Raw genomic sequence first — 21485 nt, 5'->3', positions numbered from 1 at the left:
TCCAGCTTCCACATAAACGTTCCGGCACCGTAACAAGATCCAATTTTTACGCACATTAAATGCCATTAAAACGAAATCGCTTTGAAACAAAGCGCCTGCGAACCGAATCCAAGCGAAAGACGTCCATATCCGTGCGAGGGTCTGTACATCTAACGGAATATCCGCTTCGTCGGCTCACGTTTCACTGTTTGCGTTAGGATTAATATATCAAATCACATATACCAGAATTAGCATGGGCTTTATACTGGATACATACCCCACGTAGCGTTCCAAAATCGCTAGATGTTTACGTTAGTAATGAGATGCGAGTTAATCGCCTCATCCATACCAATAAGGACAATTAATTCCTGTGGATCTGCTACATAAACCTCGACGCGTAGTAATTCTTCACACGGATCGTAATTGTCAATGCCGGATTTCTTTTCAAATACGCAACATGAAACGATAATATATATCTGAAACTCTTTCTAGTTTCCATGGTTTCATCATTCCTCGTATCCCTTTGCTTTTCAAAAGCAAAATTGACTGAGTGGATTTGTACGGTCATGTGTCCCGCAACTTCCTGGCATAATCGTTCCGGCAAAGGGATCGTTGAAATGCATTAAAGTTGATATATATTTTAAATTTGAATTCCACGGACATCCGCATATGCCTGCACTTTCCGCGTCTTTCGTTCGGGGAATTCGCACAGCCGTAATGCCACGTAATTCCATAACGAAATCGTTAAAACGAATGCGAAATTGTATCGTATCTTCCACCTCTCGCCGCTTTATAAAAATGTAATGGCGTGTTTTATTAGGTTCATGTGGCACATTCTGCTTCATTGCTGTTATTACACTTGTCTCGCACACGTTTTTATATCGATCACGTTGCTTCCAACGCTTATGTATTATAGATCCGGATTATAATTAGTTGGAGTGGAAATGAGGTACATAACATAAAGCAATATCTAGGAGGCTTCTCCCCAAAAATCATTGGGCAATAATCCACGGACAGCGATCGGGTTTCCTTCACGTAACACGGTAAAAATTAGAAATTTTCGTTGTTATGAACCCAATCACGTATTGCGATTCGGCCGAGCGGGCCTAAACACAGTCGGAATATGGAAGCGCTTCCTGTGCATCCCACAAAGGACGATTGTCCGTTGGTCTATTGGTATGTGTTCGTGTCGGCGTTCCTCCTCTCCTGCTCTCCTGGTGGGAGAGTGTTTGCGAAGGGCTCCCCAGAGCGGCACATCCGGGATTACGGCCAATTGGAAGAGGAAATGGAAAAAACACACGATTCATTTATCCCGTCCGCCGGCCACTGTGCCCGATGAATTATTCGTTAATCACTGATTCATAATTGGTCGAGGTAAACGATTCGAAACACGCGTTTTGTGGAATTGCTTTTGTGTGCGTCTTTGATGTTTCCTTTTTATACAATATGATGATGATGCAGCACCATTTTTTCGTATCGAAAAAGGAAATTAAATTCAAATATGGTTTCTTGATATTAAAAAGCATATAGTATTGAGAATTTTAATTGTTTAAAAACTGCTGCAGCCCCCCACATATCCAGTTGTTGTGGCAACTAGCCCCGGTTTATACGCCTGTGCAGGGTGAGAAACCTTCCAGCAGTTAGTCTATATTTAGTGAGTGTTGAGGTGCGGGGTCTATAGGCCCATCGATCGATCGCCACTCTCCTTTGCACGATACTTATTTTTCCAGTATACTAATCGAACTTTCCATCAAATCTAAGTATAGGTAAGCATAAAAAAATAATAAATTAACCTAAAACAACAAAGAAATATGTCTAAGCCAAAAACGAACTAGATATCTTGATGAAGAAAAAGATGAATTATTGATAATTCACAATCACCCGTTATTTGCACAATAGTACGTGGTCAATAATTTATCATGAACCTATTTGCACGCCATCCTGCTCAATACTTAATAAGCGTCTTCTTTCCAGAACGCCATGAGAAATTACAAAAGGAAAACTGACAAAGGACAGACGTCACCCGAAGTAATGCTGCGAGCCATTAAGGAAGTCAAGTTCAATAAGAAATCAATTCGAAGTATTGCAAGAAAATATCAAGTTTCCCACCGTACTCTGTCGCGTTATTGTTTGAAATTTACAAAAGAACAATTAACCGAGGATTCAGTAACTTCTTTCAAAATGGGATACTCCAAAAAACAGGTACTTTTGTTCTTCTTGAAATATTCTAACGCATAATCATTATTTAATCGTTGTCGCAGGTATTTTCGGATGAAATGGAACTAATATTTGTAGATTATTTAAAATCAGCTTCAGATATCTTCCATGGAATCTCAATAAAAAAGATTAGAAGGTTGGCGAATGAATATGCAGTGTACATCAAAGCCGTGCGTCCAGAATCTTGGAAAACGTCAGAAATTGCTGGTCCTGATTGGTGGGGAACATTCACCAAGAGGCACCCTGGTTTAATAGCAGTCCTCAATAGAGACGCTCGCAATGAAGTAAAATGTACCCGCTACTATGACAATTTGAATAAACATATTGAAGACAACAAGCTAAAACCAGGAAAGATTTGGACTTTGGACGAAACTGGTATACCTTCGAAACAAGGCAATGATGATCAAAAATTACAGCTAGTTACAATGGCCCTGGCTGTTTCCGCACTTGGAGAGTTTACCAAGCCTTGTTTATTTGTACCAAACGAACACATCCTGGAGTTGTATGTCAACAATGGTCCAAGTGATTGTATAGTACATGTTAACCCCAATGGTTGGATGGAGGAACAACATTTTTATGAATTTCTAAAGCGGTTGGTGAAGAAAACAGAATGCTCACCAAATAGCAAGGTTTTGCTGCTAATTGAAAATCACGAGTACTACATATCACTTAGAATGCTGGAGTTCATCAAAAGTAACGGTATAATTCTGTTAACGTTTCCTTCATTTAACAATTTTCAACCGCTTGATCGGATTATTTTTGGACCGTTTCTCAAAAAATTTAATTCCTTGCATTGCCTCTTGGCTGAAAGTAAAAATAAGGATGTCGAAGGATGTGATCTAGCTTGTATTGTAAAAGATGCCCTAGAATCAACGCTAATACCAGAGAATATAATTGCCGGATTCAAAGAATGTGGAATACGTTCTTTTGACTCATTAAACACACATTAAATAGAAGATTATCATAAATATTTGTAAATATATTATTATACTAGTGTTATAATAAATAATTTGTTACAATTTAATACATTTTTTAATTTAATCCAATATTATTGAGAACTTTGTTGTTTTCAGCTGTAATGGATTTATGTGTATAGTAAGTAATTATGTTATATAAACTATTGTTCCAATTTTTTTAAATTGACAGGCTTCATTTTCAGATAATTGCTACGATGCACATTTCTCTCAAATTTTCACGTTCTTATACAGGTGAAAGTTTAATTAGTTTTTTGTTCAGGTTAATAATATCATGGTTGTATAACTTATAAAAACCTGAATAAATTTTAATCTAAATAATTTAAATCAATAAGGTCAACTAATAAATCAATATACATATCCTTTATACGACAAATTGGATTACTTGAAATTAATATTATTATATTATGCTAATCGAAGGGGGGTTGGTGATTTTTCTCCCCGGGCCCCGAGTTTCCGAATTTCAATGGATTATATATTAAAACACTCATATAAAACTACCTTCGCTTCCCTAATTTCACTCAACCGCTCCGGAAACATCGTGTCCACTAAAGCCTCGCATGTACCTTTTCCCTTTACCTTTCTCTTGTATCCTAACTGATTGTATGGTCCTCTTTATTAAGCTTGTTATAACAACTGGATACCCCAAGATTTTCTTACTACTTGAACATAATCCTAAACATTTAATAATCGTTAAAGAGAGTAACATTCTCGGCAGCCATGGATAATAAAAAAGCTACTACAGGGAACATTTTACGTTTAGAATCGCCCACTAAAAACCTAGTCACAAAACGCAATAAGCATAAAAAGTAAGTGGGGAGTTTTGGGAAGTAAAAAAAAACAGGTCGACGCACCGTCAATAGTTATCGGCGAATCTATTTTTTTAAATATATTTAATGTGCTATCACGATCTCATATTTTCGGTACGTTATCAGCTGTCCGATGTTGGGCAGACGTCGGCGCATACCGCAACCGAAATGCGAAAGGCCTGAAGAGGGTTGAACGTGAATAACATAACTTTATAAATTGAGGCATTCGGCAGGACCGTATTTTTTTCGGACATAACACAAAATGGACCATTAATCGGTATATATTAAATTTTATGGGGCTTTTCATGCCGCGCTGTCCTGTGTGAATAGTATTATAATTTCGCTTTTATACCGATAGGGTCTCCTCAAACAAGAGCTTTTATTGCCTGGCAATAAAAGTCGTCAGGGTGGTATTGTGGAAAAGGAATTTATTAGTTAAAATTGCAGTACACTTTAATGACAGGAATTAAGAACAACATTCTGGGACTGTAAAATATCGTTGATATTTATATTCTTCCACCAAGCGAAGTGTTTCCAAAATAACCAGTAACTAATGACAATAAAGTGAACGTTGGCTTGTTGTTAATGCTATTTAAATGTCACATACGAACATCTGTTTAAAAATAATCAAATCATATTATTTTGTTTGTATCGTTACAAACGCCATAAAGAGATAAACCGATTCTTCCGTCGAAAATAGATTCCGTTCCCAGTCGAGTGAATGGGATTGCATAATTCAGAAATGGGAATGGCGTCTACGGAATCGGGAGTACGTGTACCGTTGCACCAGGGGGCATTTCCAGGCGAGTCATCCTTGTCCTGCTTAGAATTCCACAGACATTGTCGTGCAACTCGGTCCGCGATAAGTTTTCGGCGAATGCTTCCAGGCAATATGTTCAGACGCATATGAAGCCGTAAACCGTAATTTTATTTATGCCTCCTGCTTCACGGAAAATATCCGAGTACATCCAATATATCTGACGGGACTATTCACAATAATGCGAATCGATTGTCGGCGCCCGGTTTTGCATAGAATAATTGTTGAAGTCGTATTTATTTTATTTTTCACCCTGTTCGACTCAATGCTATGAAATTTCTTTGTAGCAAATAACATTTATAATGCTAAAAGAAGAGTTGTTTTAAGTCAACATCATTTAAGCACATAATTTGATTTTATAATAATAATTTGAGTTAAATTTGTTTACAAAGAAGTTATTCCACGTCTAATCCGTCGAATTCCATCTGTTGAAAATAAATTAAATTTACTCATCAAAAAACAATACAGTTTTCCATTTTTTTCAGACTAGGCTTTTTGGCAGACACTCCCAAATGAGAATATTTATTCTTAAGATCTTCAGCAGTTTTATTCTGGTCACTGGGTGCTCCTTCGATCGTCAATATTGTTGGTTTTTCTCGGTTGTCCAGAAGCTGGAATTGTTTTTGACACAATAATTTATTTTAAATTTAATTGCGACCCAATTAAAATTTGTTTGTCTCCATTTGTACTTGGAAACAATAAGATTTTAAAGATCATTCGACAAAGTTCGTCCTGCAGGCATTTTTAACTAACTTTACTTAGTAACTAATCATCGTATAAATTAACTACTGAAGACAAACTATAATTAAATTATTTATAACGGTGTTGCTTTACTTTTGACTGTTCAGTAAATAAAAAAATTCATAAAAATTTTATAAAAAAGGGTGATATCAATAAAGTTAAAAGGTACACTATCTAACCAAAATGGTTCCTTGATAACACCCTATTTTACGTTTTTATTGAAAATATGTTTATTCCTTTACTTTAGACTAGTACTGCATATATACAGTCTGGCTCATTTGAAAGGAGACACTCCCATAAAATTTATATTTTTTGACTTGAAATTGAAGAAATTATACTATAGATTTTTCTTTATAGAAAATCAAACCAGAATGTAATAATAATATATGCATATTCTTAAGTCTGTGGAAAAATTAAAAATCATATTCTCTTTGTGAAGTTATTTTTTAATTAAGTAATCTATAGAATAATCTGTCAAAAATAGCACAAATTATAATATTTTGAAGAATATTGGAATATTATACTAATATTACCATAATTATACTAATACTTATTATACCCAAATTTGATTTACTTATACTGTTCTCTTCATTGTAGTTATATCTCTTTTTTAATTTGTGGGTATCTTTTTCAATTCTTCTACAGTAATTTCGACACATGATTAATTAATTCTATCATGAAAAACTTTGTTGAAAAATAATATAATTTGTACTATTTTTTATAGTTTATTCCATAGACTGCTTTATTAAAAAAATAAATGCATAAGAAGAATAAGATTTTTAATTTTTCCACATAATTATGAATATCTCTAATTTTTTTTTATAAAATTTAGTATAAACTCATTTCAAGGAGTGCTTAATCTAGTGGTTGGCTTGATTGATTTCAAAACCCAATGGGTTTTATTTTTGGACCAGAAAACGCGACTTACAATTTAAAAAAAGTTTAAATCGGACAAAAAATACAAATTTTATAAAGATGCCCCGCTTTCAAATGGACCACACTATATATACACATGTGTGATACACGTTATTATAGTGTCGTATGGTAATATATTATTATTACTTGTATCATAAAGTTTTAGCCCTGTTCTGGCACTCGAGTACACCGCAATTTAATTTAGGACAACCCTTTTGTGAATTTTAAGATGTGTGCATGAAGCAACAATGGTGTTTGCGTAGTAGCTAAAAGGCACGTTTTATCAGCAAGAAAGAACACAATACGTTTTCCGGTCGAGTAGCGTTTTTATCTCCGAAATAGAATCCGGCTCCGGTTTCACGTGTGACGCCCGGCGATGCTGGCACAATTGAAAGTATCTGCGTGTGTCGGGAGGCCGCCCCTGCACCATCCATACCGTAATTCTCACACGCATGCATGTCATGCAAGGATAATGGTTCTGTTTATTCGGCTGCACTTACTAAAGCCACACTTGAAAATCCTCCGCCATGAATAATTTAATGAGCCTTTGTTCGGCGGCCGCATGACGCAATGAAGCACTTTTTTTTTCTCTCCACTCTCTCTCATCTCGGGGCGCTGAAAAGCGATTATTATTTATTAACGGCGCGGGGAGGAAATTTTTCGAGAACGCGTTTACACCCGAAGACGCCAAACAGAAACGGAATGATTAAAAGCTGCTGTTCGCATGTGAAAACAGATTTATGTGCGCACGGTACATGGTGAATATGTAAGCAGTAAACAGCAATTTGTAGATGAACTATTGAAATTTATGACCCATCCGCCGAACAGCTTAAAATAAGGAAAAACCGAAATGACGAGACGGCGCATTTGTCCCAAAAAGAGTTGGCCAAGTAAACTCGTTCCGTTTCCCTTTTAAATATCAAGAGCTGCATCGGTATAAAAATATTTTTGTTTTACTGTTATGTTACATAATGTTGTCGTTTATATATACTATGGTATCACTCATATGTACTATATTATTGTCAGTTATGCAGTATGTTTGATAAAAACAATACGGCAATATAATTGTTTATTAGTGGGTTTAGTTAGGTATTTATTAATATATAAAAAAATATCAGGAGTAAAAAAAAGGTCTATACTATAAAATGAAACAACTTTACGTACTTCACTCTACGCCTTCCTTTATTTAGTATCTAGTAGCATATCCATTATTTTTAAAAATTAAAAACCTTCATTGATTTCAGTAACTTTTCAATGTAATCGTTCTATATTTCTTTCCACTGATTTTGATATTCTTCGTACAGTTCATTCAAATTTAACAGACTCTTTGCATAGATTTTCCGATCAATTTCATCCCAAAGGTTTTCAAATGGATTGAGGTCTGGGCTTTTAGCTGGCCAAGACATTACACACATTCTTTGAGAAGCGAACCATTCTTTAACTAATTTAGACGTGCGTTTCGGATCTCATTTTTTCAAGCGGAAGCATATGATTCTCCAGAATGTCACGATAAATGAAACGATCCATTAACCCATCTATCTTATCCAGCAGGCCCATGCCAAACTGAGAAAAACATTCTCAAGCCATAACGCCTTCTCCACCATGCTTCACAGTAGGTCTAGTGTACTTGGGATTATACCTTTTATTAATAAGTTTTCTCATATATAAAATACCATCAGATATGAATAATTGGAACAGACTTTCGTAACAAAAAGTAAATCTAAAAGATTTTTCTAGATTTTTATAAAATTTCCTTGGAGTTTCCTTGTTGGATAGTACTATAACATATAATAAAATGTAGAGAAATAGACTATTTTTGACAATAAATAACTCTAGTTTATATACTATTAAAAAACTGTAAATTTCAATTTTTGATGGGATTAGTGGACTAACAAATAATCTTTTAGTCCATTTCTAAAATAACCTTAATAATTAGGGTATATGATGACAGAAATGACTCGTATGAAAACTTGTTATATAATAATTAATGACAATTCTAAAAAGATATGCTTTAACAGAAAAGTGATTTATCAAGTAACACCAAATCCAGTTTATATTATAATATGATTTGTGACTGCCGATGGAGCTGATTTATGAAAATTGACTATTCGATTAATGATTGAAGTCAGTGGTATGAAAAATAACTTAAATGCACATTAGTCGTATTGATCAATATCGAAAGTCCAATTGATTTTAGTCGACCCATCAGTCGATTATTGAAATCAGTGCCTGACTATGTAATACAACTAAACAACTAATGATTAACATGTAATTCATAGAAATCAGTCGTATGGAAACCTATTAGATGGTGTTTCTAAATAACTTAATGTTAGAATTATTTGTAGCCGGAAATGGCTATTAACATGTCAAATATTGCTTCTCCTTTGAAATCATGTCTTCTGCACGCTATTTTTCATCCGAATCAATGAGATAATTTATTCAGTCACTTTCTAAGTAAATATAATTTATCTTTCGTCTTTCATTCGGGATGTTAAAAGAAAATGGTGTTCTAATTATGTAGAAATGTGAAAAAACAAAGCTGAAATCCCGATTATAGAGCATAGTAAAGAACTTGGAGCAATAATAACGTAAATACGTGGGTATGATTAAAATAATTATCATGTATAAAATTACAGAGATAATGTGCTGATTTTGTATGCACTAAAGTTAAACTCTTACGTTAAATAAATGGGCAACCAGGTATAATGTACTTTTCAGAACAATTTTAGCAATTTAAACGCTTTGTGCTTAATTACGCTCAGCTTTCGCAAAAACATTTCAAAACTTTTATCGCAGAAACAGGGCAATTTACCAAACACTCTCACACATACACACACGTACAAGCACCGTAACGTATATATGCAACATATTTTATTATAAGAATTTTGCGGATGCAGCAATAAGGGAATGCACTCAGTCTGGCGTATAAAAAGCTGAGAGCTTTTCGAAGTAGTAATAGAAAGTTTTTTCGTCAAATTACATGAGAGCGTCGTTTGAGCTATGCGGACACACAGAGCCGTAACACAGTCGGAATTTTACATTTCTATATTCAGAAAGTTTTCCGTATCAAAGTTGGGACAAAAATATGGGGAGCGCGTGTGTTTTACGTTCGAACGAAAAAAAAAATGTTTATAAATCTGGATGGGATGCTTGTATCGCATTATATTGGAGTTGTAATAGTCGCTGAAATGTAGCCCGGGTTTTAATAACAGTAACCGAGTCGGAGACAAAATAGTCCTGAGAAACAGGAAGCCATATAGAAGGTAAACAGCGAAGGAAAATAAACCGAAATTGGTGTTTATATTTAATATTACACGTTAATGTCGATTTGGAGAGAGTCGCATTGCCGGAGGCGAGGGAAGTAATATTATTTCTCTCTTAGCAAGTTCGCTGATAACTTGGGTGGTCGTTTGAAATTTCGTTTGGAGAGTAAACAAACCTCCCTTGTAAGATAATGCGATATTTGCTCGCCGGTGGTCCACCATGTACGTCTACGTGCTCCTCCTGTCAGAGACGATAACGTCTCTTTGTGTTTATTGTTAAAAAGTAAATACCCTTTACTACTTCTACAATAGTCTTCTGTGTCATGCTGTCTCTTCCAATTCAAATTCGACTCGACAACAACGCCTTCAAATTACGTCTCGTTCAATGTGTTCAATTAGTAAGGATTAATTATAAAAATTACGGTCTCATAATACTTGCTAATGACTTTTATATCTACATTCTTACAAATTATTCGGAAATTCTGTTTTATAAATAGAAGCATTAAGGCATTTTTAATTAAATTGCCCGGAGTGTAAATTATAAGTTACATTTTCTTAATTAATAAACAGCAAGCCATATTTTTAATGAGAAATTGAGCCAGACTTAATCATTTTTTTAAAGAATGTCTCGTCCTTAATTTATATTCAAAAGTTACTTTAATTTACGCCATTTATAAAATTTAAATTAAAATTTCTTTACCTTTTGGATTATCCTAAATTAATTAAATTCTATTTTGATTTTAAACAGGACTTATCATTGTATCTTGCCGCACATATTTATGTTCAATAAAAACCGATAAATCCATTTATAAAAAACGACATTGTCACACAAATATAATTTATTTACAAGGCAAAATTAAAATTTTATCCTTCGTTATACTTTTATGTTCGTTTAATTTATTACACACACCCTGTATATGTAATAAGGCCAATTAATCCAGTTACTCCCATAAATCTAGTATATCCAATTATAATTATTATTAATATTAATTAGTTGATTTTTTATATTTAATATTAAACGATATTAATTTAATGTATGTTTTTAAATCTTTCAAAAGTAGCAACTATAAATAAAACAACATTACGTACTTCTTTTATTTAGTATCTTGTAACATATCCATTATTTTTAATATCTTCTAAACACATTTTTTCCATTGATTTCAGTAGCTTTTCAATTCAAAAATTCAAATTTGACAGTCTTTTTGCATGGAGTATTCATCCCAAAGTTTTTCAATTGGACTGAGGTCTGGTCATAGGGCTGGACGAAATATTACACGTTCTCCTTGAGAAGCAAACCATTCTTTAAATAACTTAAATCGTTATCGTGCTGTGAAGCATAGTGGAGGAGACGTTGTGGTTTGGAGATGTTTTTCTTGGCATGGACCCACTGGTTAAGGTGTTTAGAAGCTATTAAAAATAATGGGTATACTACTAGATAATAAATAAAAGAAGGCAAAATGTACGTAAGATTGTTTTATTATAAAGTTGCTCTACTTTTGATCCTTGAATATTTTTCAAATATTAATAAATAAACAATTATATTGTTGTATTGTGTTCATCAAACATACTGTTAACTGACAATAATACACTTTTGTCAAGACAAATGAAAATTTTTAAAGTTGCTCTACATATGAGCGATAGTGTACTTGTATATGTGAAGTGTATATATAATGTAATATAAATGTCAGAAAATAATTGATTGATAATTGATTTGATATTGATAATAAAGGAAGACACTAAAGCATTAACAATTCATTTTTAAACATAAAAAACGGATATTTATTATGCGAGTGGTTATAATATGCAAGATATAAAGGTTGTTTTTAAGTGATTTACATTTTAGGTGCTGTAATTTTATTATAAGCCGTTTCCTTCCAGGCACTTCCGATCGAAGTACCGCAAAGAGAGCCTTATCATTACCCTGATTAACAACACAAAAGGAAACATTTCGTTAATATCATTGCAATTTTCCCGGCAATATAAATTACATCTGGTAAATTATTGAGTTCAATTTATATGCTTCCTAATTTCGCGTTCTTTATTTTCCACGCTAAACGGTGTAACTACCATGAATTAATGGAACGGTATCACTTTGATGAGTGTTTTGCAACAAAATAAGCGCCATTATATTCTTCGTGGCTACCGTTCGGTTTTATTTATTGCGGCCATTAACATAAATTAAAATTATTTATGATCTCGGTCACAAAACAAAATGCAGTTTAAATCGCGCTCTATCTGGTCCCGGCGTAACGCTTGGCAACTTATCAAAGAACTGCTCCGGGACGCGGAAAAACTTTAGCACCTGTTTAGCACGGGGAAATTGATTATTTGGTTTTTACCCGCTGTAAATTTATGATAAGTTTTTTTGTTTCTTCACTTCTGGCGGACGATCGAAAGCGTTCGGGTCATTTCCTGGAGTGTTTTCCTGTGTGCATTTTAGGATAATTAGTTTCCCACGAAACTCAAATTTATAACCTGCTATCGCAATATAAAAGACTTTGTCCGATGACATATAGAAATTGAATCAGGTCTAAAAATATTTTTAAATAATATACCTACAGGTTAAATAATAAGTTCAGTGGGCATTTATACATGTCCAACAGAGACATATATAAACTTGAATTAAATTGAAAAACAGTGCAAAATAGACATATACAATGTACTCAAAATTAAGTTCAAATAATCCAATAAATTCAATAATTCTCATAAATTCAAGATAAAATATTGATTAAATAAACCGGATAAATCTAATAACTTTAATATAACTAAAAAATAGAATAAATAATAATAAAAAATTAAGTTCAATTAATCCAAGAAATTCAAAATCCAACAAATTCAATAACGCTCATTTTCCTAATACATCATGGTGTTCCAAGGAATATAACAAAGTTATTGATGTTCTAAAATTAAAGTTATATAACACTGTGTATAAAATAAAAAAAAATCAATAACGGAAAATCTTGTTGAAATCTTCAATCATAACTGTGCTTTAGTTTTTTTAACTCTTCATTAGTTTCAGTTAAATCCAGTAAAATAATAATAATTCATCATTTCTTTGCTTTTTCCAGTTACAGCCATTACAAATTCATAACCAACTCTATAAATGTGTTATGTGGTAAAAATTTACAATTTATCCTCAATTTATTGAAAATACGAACTTTGTAACATAAAAAATAAACAGAAAAGGCAAAAAACATGTTGTAAAATAGGAATAATATAATATAAAAGTTACAAAATAATCTCAGTCTCATATTAACCATACCCAGTTTCTTCAAATTTCAATAGAATTTTGGGTCAAAACCACACAAACCTCTTCCAAAAAATGTAAAACATTACATAACATATTTTGCATAATAAAAAATCATGCGAAAAATCAGAGACGCTTATTTTTATAAGATATAATATGTATAAGATCGCTAGATCAAAATGCAGTTCTTAATCTTACAAACAGATTTAACAAAATCATACTCAAAATTTCTAAACTCTAAAAATTGGTGGTTCAAATTTGTTTCCGTGTGTGCATTTTAGGATAACAGTTTTCCATAAATTTATAACCTACTATCGCAATATAGAAGACTTTATCCAATGACATATAGAAATTGAACTAAGTCTAAAAATATTTTTAAATAATATACCTACAGGTTAAATAATAAGTTAAGTGGGCATTTACACATTTCCAACAGCGACATATATAAACTGAACTTGAATTAAATATTTCTTATTATGGAGAAACACTGCAAAATAGACATATACAATGTACTCAAAATTAAGTTCAAAAAATCCAATAAATTCAATAATTCCCATAAATTCAAGAAATAAAAGAGATTAAATAAACCCGATAAATCTAATAACTATCATATCTACATCTACAAATTAGAATAAATAATAATAAAAAATTAAGTCCAATTAATCCAAGAACTTCAAAATCAAACAAATTCAACAACGCTCATTTTCCTAATACATCATGGTCTTCCAAGGAATGTAATAAAGTTATTGATGTTCTAAAATGCCTAAAATTAAGGGTAAATAACACTGTGTATAAAATAAAAAAAATCAATAACGGAAAATCTTGTTGAAATCTTTACTCGTAACTGTGCTTTCATAAATGAGCTTAGCTTAGTTTCATTTAAAACCAGTAAAATAATAATAATTTTTCATTTGTTTGCTTTTTCCAGTTACAACCATTACAAATTCATAACCAACACTATAAATGTGTTATGTGGTACAAATTTACAATTTATCTTCAATTTATTGAAAATACGAACTTTGTAATACAAAAAATAAGCTGAAAAGACAAAAAACATGTTGTGAAATAGAAATAATATAATATATTCTTAAAATTTCCAAAGAATTTGGGTCAAAATCACACAAACCCCTTTGAACCCATTTTGTCTCAAAATGATATTAATAACTTATTAAACAGTACCCATTAAATATTCCTAAAATCTATATCAAAATGCAATTCCTAACCTAATAAACATTTCCAACAAAACATACCACATATTTCTTCAAATGGTTATAAAATCCGGCGTCGAAATCACACAAAATCAGTCTGAGTAAACGTAAAATATCACACGACATATTTACATAACGAATGCAACAGAAAAATTAGTGGAAACCGATGAAAATTTGCAGACGCTTCATATTCTAATCAAAAACTCTTAAAACTGCAGAAATCCGTATGTCAACAGATCTACCAATAGAAATGCAAACTACTAAATGTTGTTATTCCTGGAAACACATGTTTAATCAATTCTGTATTAATTATACACCGCTTCGGTGTTTTCTAATACGGCCACGACAAATTCACAGCCAACTATAATAATAAGGAATTTCAAATTTGCAATTTTTATTTTGTTTATTAAAATTACCAACATTCACATTCAAAAAATAAGCCGGAAAGAATAAAATAATTGTTGTAGCAGTACAATAGGAATAATATCTCTACATCACAATGCAATTTCTAACCTAATAAACATATCCAACAAAATATTCCAGAAATTTCTTCAAATAATCATAAAATCCGGCGTTGAAATCAGATAAGATCAGTTAGAGGAAACGTAAAATACCCCACGACATATTTACATAATAAATAACAGAAAAAAATTGCGGACACATCTTGTTCTAATCAAAAACCCTTAAAACTGCAACCCACTTGTCAACAGGTGTACCAAATAGAAATGTAAACTACTAAATGTTGTACTTCCTGTAAACTACACAGGTTTATTGCAATTTTCATTTTTAGGTATGCTTATAAATACAATATTTCCAAATGAACTCGTATTCAAAAAATAACGAGAAAAGAATACATCAATTGTTGTAGAAACAACAGGAATAATATCTATATACCAAAATGCGATTCTTAACCTAATAAATATTTCAAACAAAACATACCATAAATATCTTCACATGCTCACAAAAAGCGTTGCGTTTCTTTGAAATAACACAAATCAGTCAAAGGAAATATAAAACACCACATGACACATTTACACAACGAATGCAACAGAAAAATTAGTGCAAACCGGCGAAAAATTACGGACACATCTTATTCTAATCCATAACCCTTAAAACTGCAGAAAACCGCTTGTCAACTGGTCGACCAATAGAAATGCGGAATATTAATTGTTGCGATTCCCGGAAAAAACGATACGAGCTCGACCCATTGAAATTTTTTGCGTTCATTTTAAACTGTGCTCGTAAAAATTTATATTCTCAACGTTTCGTCGGAGTTAAATATTATTAAATTAAATAAATAAATAAATTTTGGTGTGTTTAGTTTTGCATCACTGCAAAATTATTGCCAACTCTAAAAATATATATGTGGTTTCGGATAGGCAATTATCGTTTTATTTACAAAGTGAACTGACGTAGGATATAAAGGTAATTGTTGTTCAATAATTTAGTAATAATATGGCTTGGTTTTAACTAACTAATTAATAGTTCCAATAAATAATTAGAATCGTTTTTGAGAAAACATCGTAAGCAACTAAAACTAAAAGATTTTTTTTGTGAAACCCAATATTTGAATTAGTCACATCGTTAGTTGGCGCATACGCTATTTTGACAGATCATTAAAATATATTTTGTAGTTTATGTTTATTTTACAGAGTAACATTAAAAAAAAAAAATAATAAAAATTCGGTTAATAAAGTTGTAGTAAAATATTATGGTAAACAACACACTTCAAATCGTAACCAACATGATCCTAAGGCGCTTATAATAATAGAAAAATACCAACTGATCATAAAAATGGTTTTAAATGGCAGTAACTATAATGTCAGCATATGCAGACCATCGTAACGTAATAATTTGTCATAAAAATGAATTAGTTAATATACAGGGTTGCTGATAAATTCTTTTATTGATTTAAGGACCTCAAATAAAATTAGAATAATATTTTATTTATTTATGTGAAAGTTTTAGACTCGCATAAAAAGTCAACTAGTCGACTTAGATTAAATTTAAATATATTATAATATATCCTATGTTTATTTTAAACTGCTCTTTGAAACAAACATTGAGAAATAAATTTCACTCTTCATTACCACTCAAAATAAGTTGCGTTTGAAAACAAATAAAAAATTATGTACTATTATTTTACTGGTTTTAAATGAAACTAATGAAGAGACAATTTATTAAAGCACAGGGTGATTCACTAATTTATTAGATGTTTATAAAGTACGGAAGATATTGAAGATCAATAATAATTAATAAAGAAAATACATTAAAGAAAATATCAAAAGTTAAATGAATAGTTTTTTAGAAATTAAAGTCACTTTTAAGAATTAAGAAATTAATTATAAAAAATATTTTACTTTTCTTAATTATTATCAAATATTAATCATTATGAGTTTCATATTTTGTTTTTAATAAAAATGTATACAGGGTGATTCACTAATTCATTAGATGTTTATGAAGTACAGAAGAAGATATTGATGATAGATATGTTCATAGCAATTATAACTTAAACTACTTTTCCAGTTTATTTTGAACATAGTTTAATGTCTGACTTCGCCGGAATAACATTGTTATCTTTAATGGAACACCTTGTATATTTTTGTATTTTTATATTTACATGTAAAATATAAAAATAAATTGGCTATATTCCATGTCTAGTACCTAAACTTAATAATTTTTAAGTTATTATTTTTTTTCCAAAGATTATTATAATTCCATTAATGTGACATTTTTTTTGTAAAAATAAACTTAAAAACTATTGGATTTACGTGTAGGACATGGTTTGGCCCTATTATTTGAAATTACATGTAGAATTTAAAAATCCGAAAATAACATATAAACGGTGTTCCATTTAAAAATAACAAAATTGATGCATGTCACTTTTGGCGAAACCGGAAATTAAACATTGTTCAAAATAAATTAGAAAGGTAGTTCAAGTCAAGTTATAATTGCTATAAAAATATCAAACAATACCTTTTTCTTTTTTCCATAAACTTCTAAGGAATCTAAGTTTAATTTACCATTCATTGCCGACCAACCCTGTATAATACTACTTTCGTTTTTAGGTCGTTTAGATTAAGTACTACACCTTTTAAAATAGCCTTTATTTTTATTTTTTTTGGAGACTTTTATAACAATGTAATCATCTACCTTATGTAATATAATAAAAGTCAGTATTTTATGTTAGGAATAAATAAATAAAGTCTGAGAAGAATTAATTTGCAAGAGTTCTTTATTTTATTGTAAGGTATTCAAAATTGGTTATATGTGATTGTATTTCCAAACTAGACAGAAAAACTAACTTAAGTATCCGAAGTTCCTTTTTTTAAAACATTGAATTTGATATTTCTAACTCCTGAAATATTTATATATACTTAATTTTTTTTTTTTTTTCGAAAAAGTGTAATTTATTTTTTTGACAATTAATGAACATTTTTCACAGGCACTTTTTTATGTAATATAAACATAAAGTTTCGTGACGTGAACTTCTTTATTTCAAATGAAAAAACTTAAGCCTTCCAAAAATATATAATTTGTGATATATTAAATTATAACAATATTTCTATTATACCGCACATACGTATATTTTAATAATATATATATGATATATGTATATATTTGATCCAACTACAGAACCTCTCTCAATAATTTTAAATTCAAATATTTATTAAAAATAAATTATCATATTCAAATATTTCAAATTAAACGTGTTAAATGTTTATTAAAACATTTAACAAATTAAAAATAAATGCGGAATTCAAAATTTTATTACCTCTGGTGGTCGTGTTATTTAAAATTACGTAAACTTTTAATTGCACGTGTGTAAAATATGTAACAAATGCAATTAAATAATTGCTACTTTATCCAAATGTTACCATATGACCTATAAATATTTGGTAGCGTGTCGATTAACATTTTATAATGTTCGCGTTGCGTTTCAGCTTAATTGCGCACTCTTTACGCACCCCGTATAAACGGAAAAAGTCGTCGGATTCTGTTCGCTTTTAAGCCCTTGTTTACGGTTTATTATCCGTTGACAACACGACATTTGTTAAATAGTTTGTTTGCTTTACAAGTTTCATTATGAAATATTCCGTTCTGTTTTCACGAAGTATGTTTATCAACTGTTTCGTGCACATTAGTTATACTAGTTCCGGCTTTTGTAAACAAGTGCAACAACGTAGTGTAAAAAGTTTAATGTTATCATTTTGAACATTAACATTAGGCTTATGATGTTTGTATTTTCGACATACATCCAAGCACTGTTACACATGAGTTACCCATTTTCGGATAAATTTCGAAACCCACTTTATGTAAACTGAACCATTTTTTTCATTTCGTTTTTTTTTGTGTTCTGTTGTTTTGAAATCAGAGCATTATTTCACAATTCGTGGTAAAACGTTCGTTGAGCCCACGGAGTCACCTACGATCTAACGTTGGATGCAAGGAAGTCGTTTTTCGTTATCAATATTATGTTGTGATATAATGCTGCCATATATTTTAAGGCTATCACAGTGGGTTTATTTGCGAAACAAGGGATCGGAATAGTTTTGCTTGCCGTGCTCGATTATTTATCTAGCATTGTCCTTTCACATCTGCACGATTCGATTCTACGGGCCGAAGAACAATCGTGCGATCGGATCATGATCTCCATTATTAAATATTTGGATTTCCAGTTTCACCGATTACTTTGCCTCCACGCTTGAGTTATGCGAACTTCAGTTTATTTATTGGCGGCGGTGCCGCAATTCGTCCGGTATATCCATAACAATTAAACGGGATGCAGGCGTACGAAAGTAAATTTAAATTGGCCGTTAACGAAGCACACAATGCGCCCCTTGAAAAACGATAATAGAGTGTCATTAAACTAAATTTAGAATTAATGCACGGTGGCATAATTTCGTTCGGCAAACAAACTGAAAAACGTTGGATGTTTGAATCAAGTAGGCGTGAATATGTAATTAAGGCACGGCCTAGTTTAACAAGGCCTGATTGGACAATATGGCAATTCTATTAAAATTAAAATGGGCGAGATGACTGAGGACGAAATTAAATTTACATTCGCACCAATTAAGGATATTTATTTTCGCGATGCTCGAACTTAATTGCGGTTTAAACGGTGATTTTGCACAAAGTGGAATACATTTTTTTTCAACCTAATATACACTCCTCCCTGCGAGAGGTTTTTAACACGAACTACACGTGAATGGATTAACATGAGTTAGTGTCAACTCCTCTCCGTATAAATCTCGGTCTAATGAAGGCATTAGATGTTAGTGGCACTGTTACAGACGCTCCATCCAAAACATTAAAGAAGTTGTTTTTGAAGGCTTTCAAATCCAACAGTTGACGTAGAAAGAAGACGAATTTGTGTAGGAATTAAAGGAAGATGACGCACGATCTTGGTTGTCATATAAAGATGTTATTCAAGGTTTTCTCAGAAACAATAGAAACTATCGTTCTATAAGTCTCAATATGTTTTAAAAATACTTTTCCAGGAATCTGATATACGTTACTTCCCTTATAATTTAGGAGACACAAACAATTAATAAGATAATCGTTTTGAGCAATATTAATTACTATTGAAGTATTGTCTGATCATAATAATTATGAAAAAACTGTTAAGAATTTAATTAATTTCCATCTGATTTATAAATTTAATATGATACATTTGTAACAAAATAAATGTTTTGAATAGAATTTAATTATTATAGAAAAAGGATATAAGAGTTATTGGAATGAAATCATACTGATGAGGATAATAATGGAGAAATTGTAAAGAATTTATTATTTATATTTTCTTTTTATGATTCTCAATATGACCTTAAAAATACATATCTTAGACTGTCATCTAAATTACTTTTCAGCTGATTTAGAAGTTCAAAATGGTGAACAAAATAAATGTTTTGACTTTAATTTAATAATTACAGAAAATGTAAGGATCATTGGAATGAGATCAAACTAATGATAATAATTATAGAAAAATTGTTAAGAATTAACTATTTTTAATCTTCTTTTGATAAGTCTCAATATGACCTTAAAACTTCATTCTTTAGACTCTCATCTATATTATTTTCAAGTTGTTTTAGGAGATGAAAATGGTGAACAAAATAAATATTCTGACTAGTAAGTATAGAAATGAGGTATTAGAATTATTGTAGTGAGATCGTACTGATAATGATAATTAGGGAAAATTTTTTAAGAAATTACTATTTACAATCTCCTTTTTATAGGTCTCAATATTTTTAAACATTTCCTAGACTCACCTAGATTACTTTTCAGGTGATTTAGGAGCTGGAAATAATGAACAAATGGTCATCAATGTTTTGATTTGAATTTAATAACTACCGAAATAAGATATTAGGATTATTGTAATGACTCATACTGATGATGATAATTATGTAAAAATTGTTAAGGAATTACTATTTTTAATTTCCTTTTTATAAGTTTTAATAAGGTCTTAAAAATTCATTTCTTAGATTCTTATCTAGATTACTTTTCTAACTCATTCTGACTAGAGTTTAACAACTATGGAAACAAGGTATAGAATTATTGAAATGAGATCATACTGATGATGATAATTGTGGAAAAATTGTTAAGAATCTACTATTTTCAATCTCTTTTTTATGTCTCAATATGTTCTTAAAAATACATTTCCTAGACTCATCTAGATTACTTTCAATCACATTGGTGTGGGAACATGATTGTTAGCCAGATATTGGAGAGAAATCATAAAAAAGACTTTAGCGCTCAGTTAACATAACCGACACTGTTTTGTACTATAACATTTTAAAGCCAACACCCACACTTAAATCCGAGTGATTTTCAACACGAACTACACGCGAATGGATTCATAGACATAAAGAAGTTAATGATTAAAACAAATAAAATTTTCAAACCCGAACAATTTAGCGGGCCCAAATATTTGAAGAGTGCTTCGAAACAGCCAACACGAAAAAAACTCGGTGTTTATTTGTGGGACAAATATGAATAATTCACACACACAATTTTCACTTTCACAGTATTTGTCTAATATGTTTGGAAATAATAAAAATCACGTAGGAAAAAAACGGGTTTGCGTATTTTAGCTCTGATGGTGTGGTGCTTTTGGCCGAAAACACATCCCGAGATTATGTGTAACGTATCGAATTATTAAAAAAAAAAAACATTTCGGAAAATGTGAATTATATATGAGACGTTTTTTTACTCAATAACAATACACTTGAGTGGATGGTGTAACAAATGTGTGTAAGGTTGAAATATCTACATATATGTGCGTTAGGGTGTCCTTTATTTCCTCCGACTCGCCCCA

The 21485-nt window shown here is 31.3% G+C and overlaps 1 protein-coding gene across 2 annotated transcripts in view; it reads left to right on the top strand.

The window, feature by feature from the left end:
• The window catches only part of LOC109594560 (uncharacterized), a 165126-nt gene extending 161906 nt beyond the window's left edge, over positions 1 to 3220 (top strand). The window contains exons 1-3 of one of the 2 annotated variants that reach the window (XM_049961257.1): positions 1394 to 1745; positions 1954 to 2181; positions 2241 to 3220. In XM_049961257.1, coding sequence (XP_049817214.1) covers positions 1960 to 2181; positions 2241 to 3146 — 1128 coding nt within the window. In that variant the 5' untranslated portion in view covers positions 1394 to 1745; positions 1954 to 1959 and the 3' untranslated portion in view covers positions 3147 to 3220. Of the gene's footprint in view, positions 1 to 1393; positions 1746 to 1953; positions 2182 to 2240 lie in introns of those variants that run through there. The other variant, XM_049961256.1, reaches the window with a different exon arrangement.
• The last annotated feature ends 18265 nt before the right edge of the window (positions 3221 to 21485 follow it).

The sequence above is a fragment of the Aethina tumida genome, chromosome 1, assembly GCF_024364675.1.
Source record: "Aethina tumida isolate Nest 87 chromosome 1, icAetTumi1.1, whole genome shotgun sequence".
In the NCBI taxonomy this organism is placed as follows: Eukaryota; Metazoa; Arthropoda; class Insecta; order Coleoptera; family Nitidulidae; genus Aethina; species Aethina tumida.
Note: the sequence above shows the minus strand (reverse complement) of the source record. Positions and strands in the feature narration are given on the sequence as shown.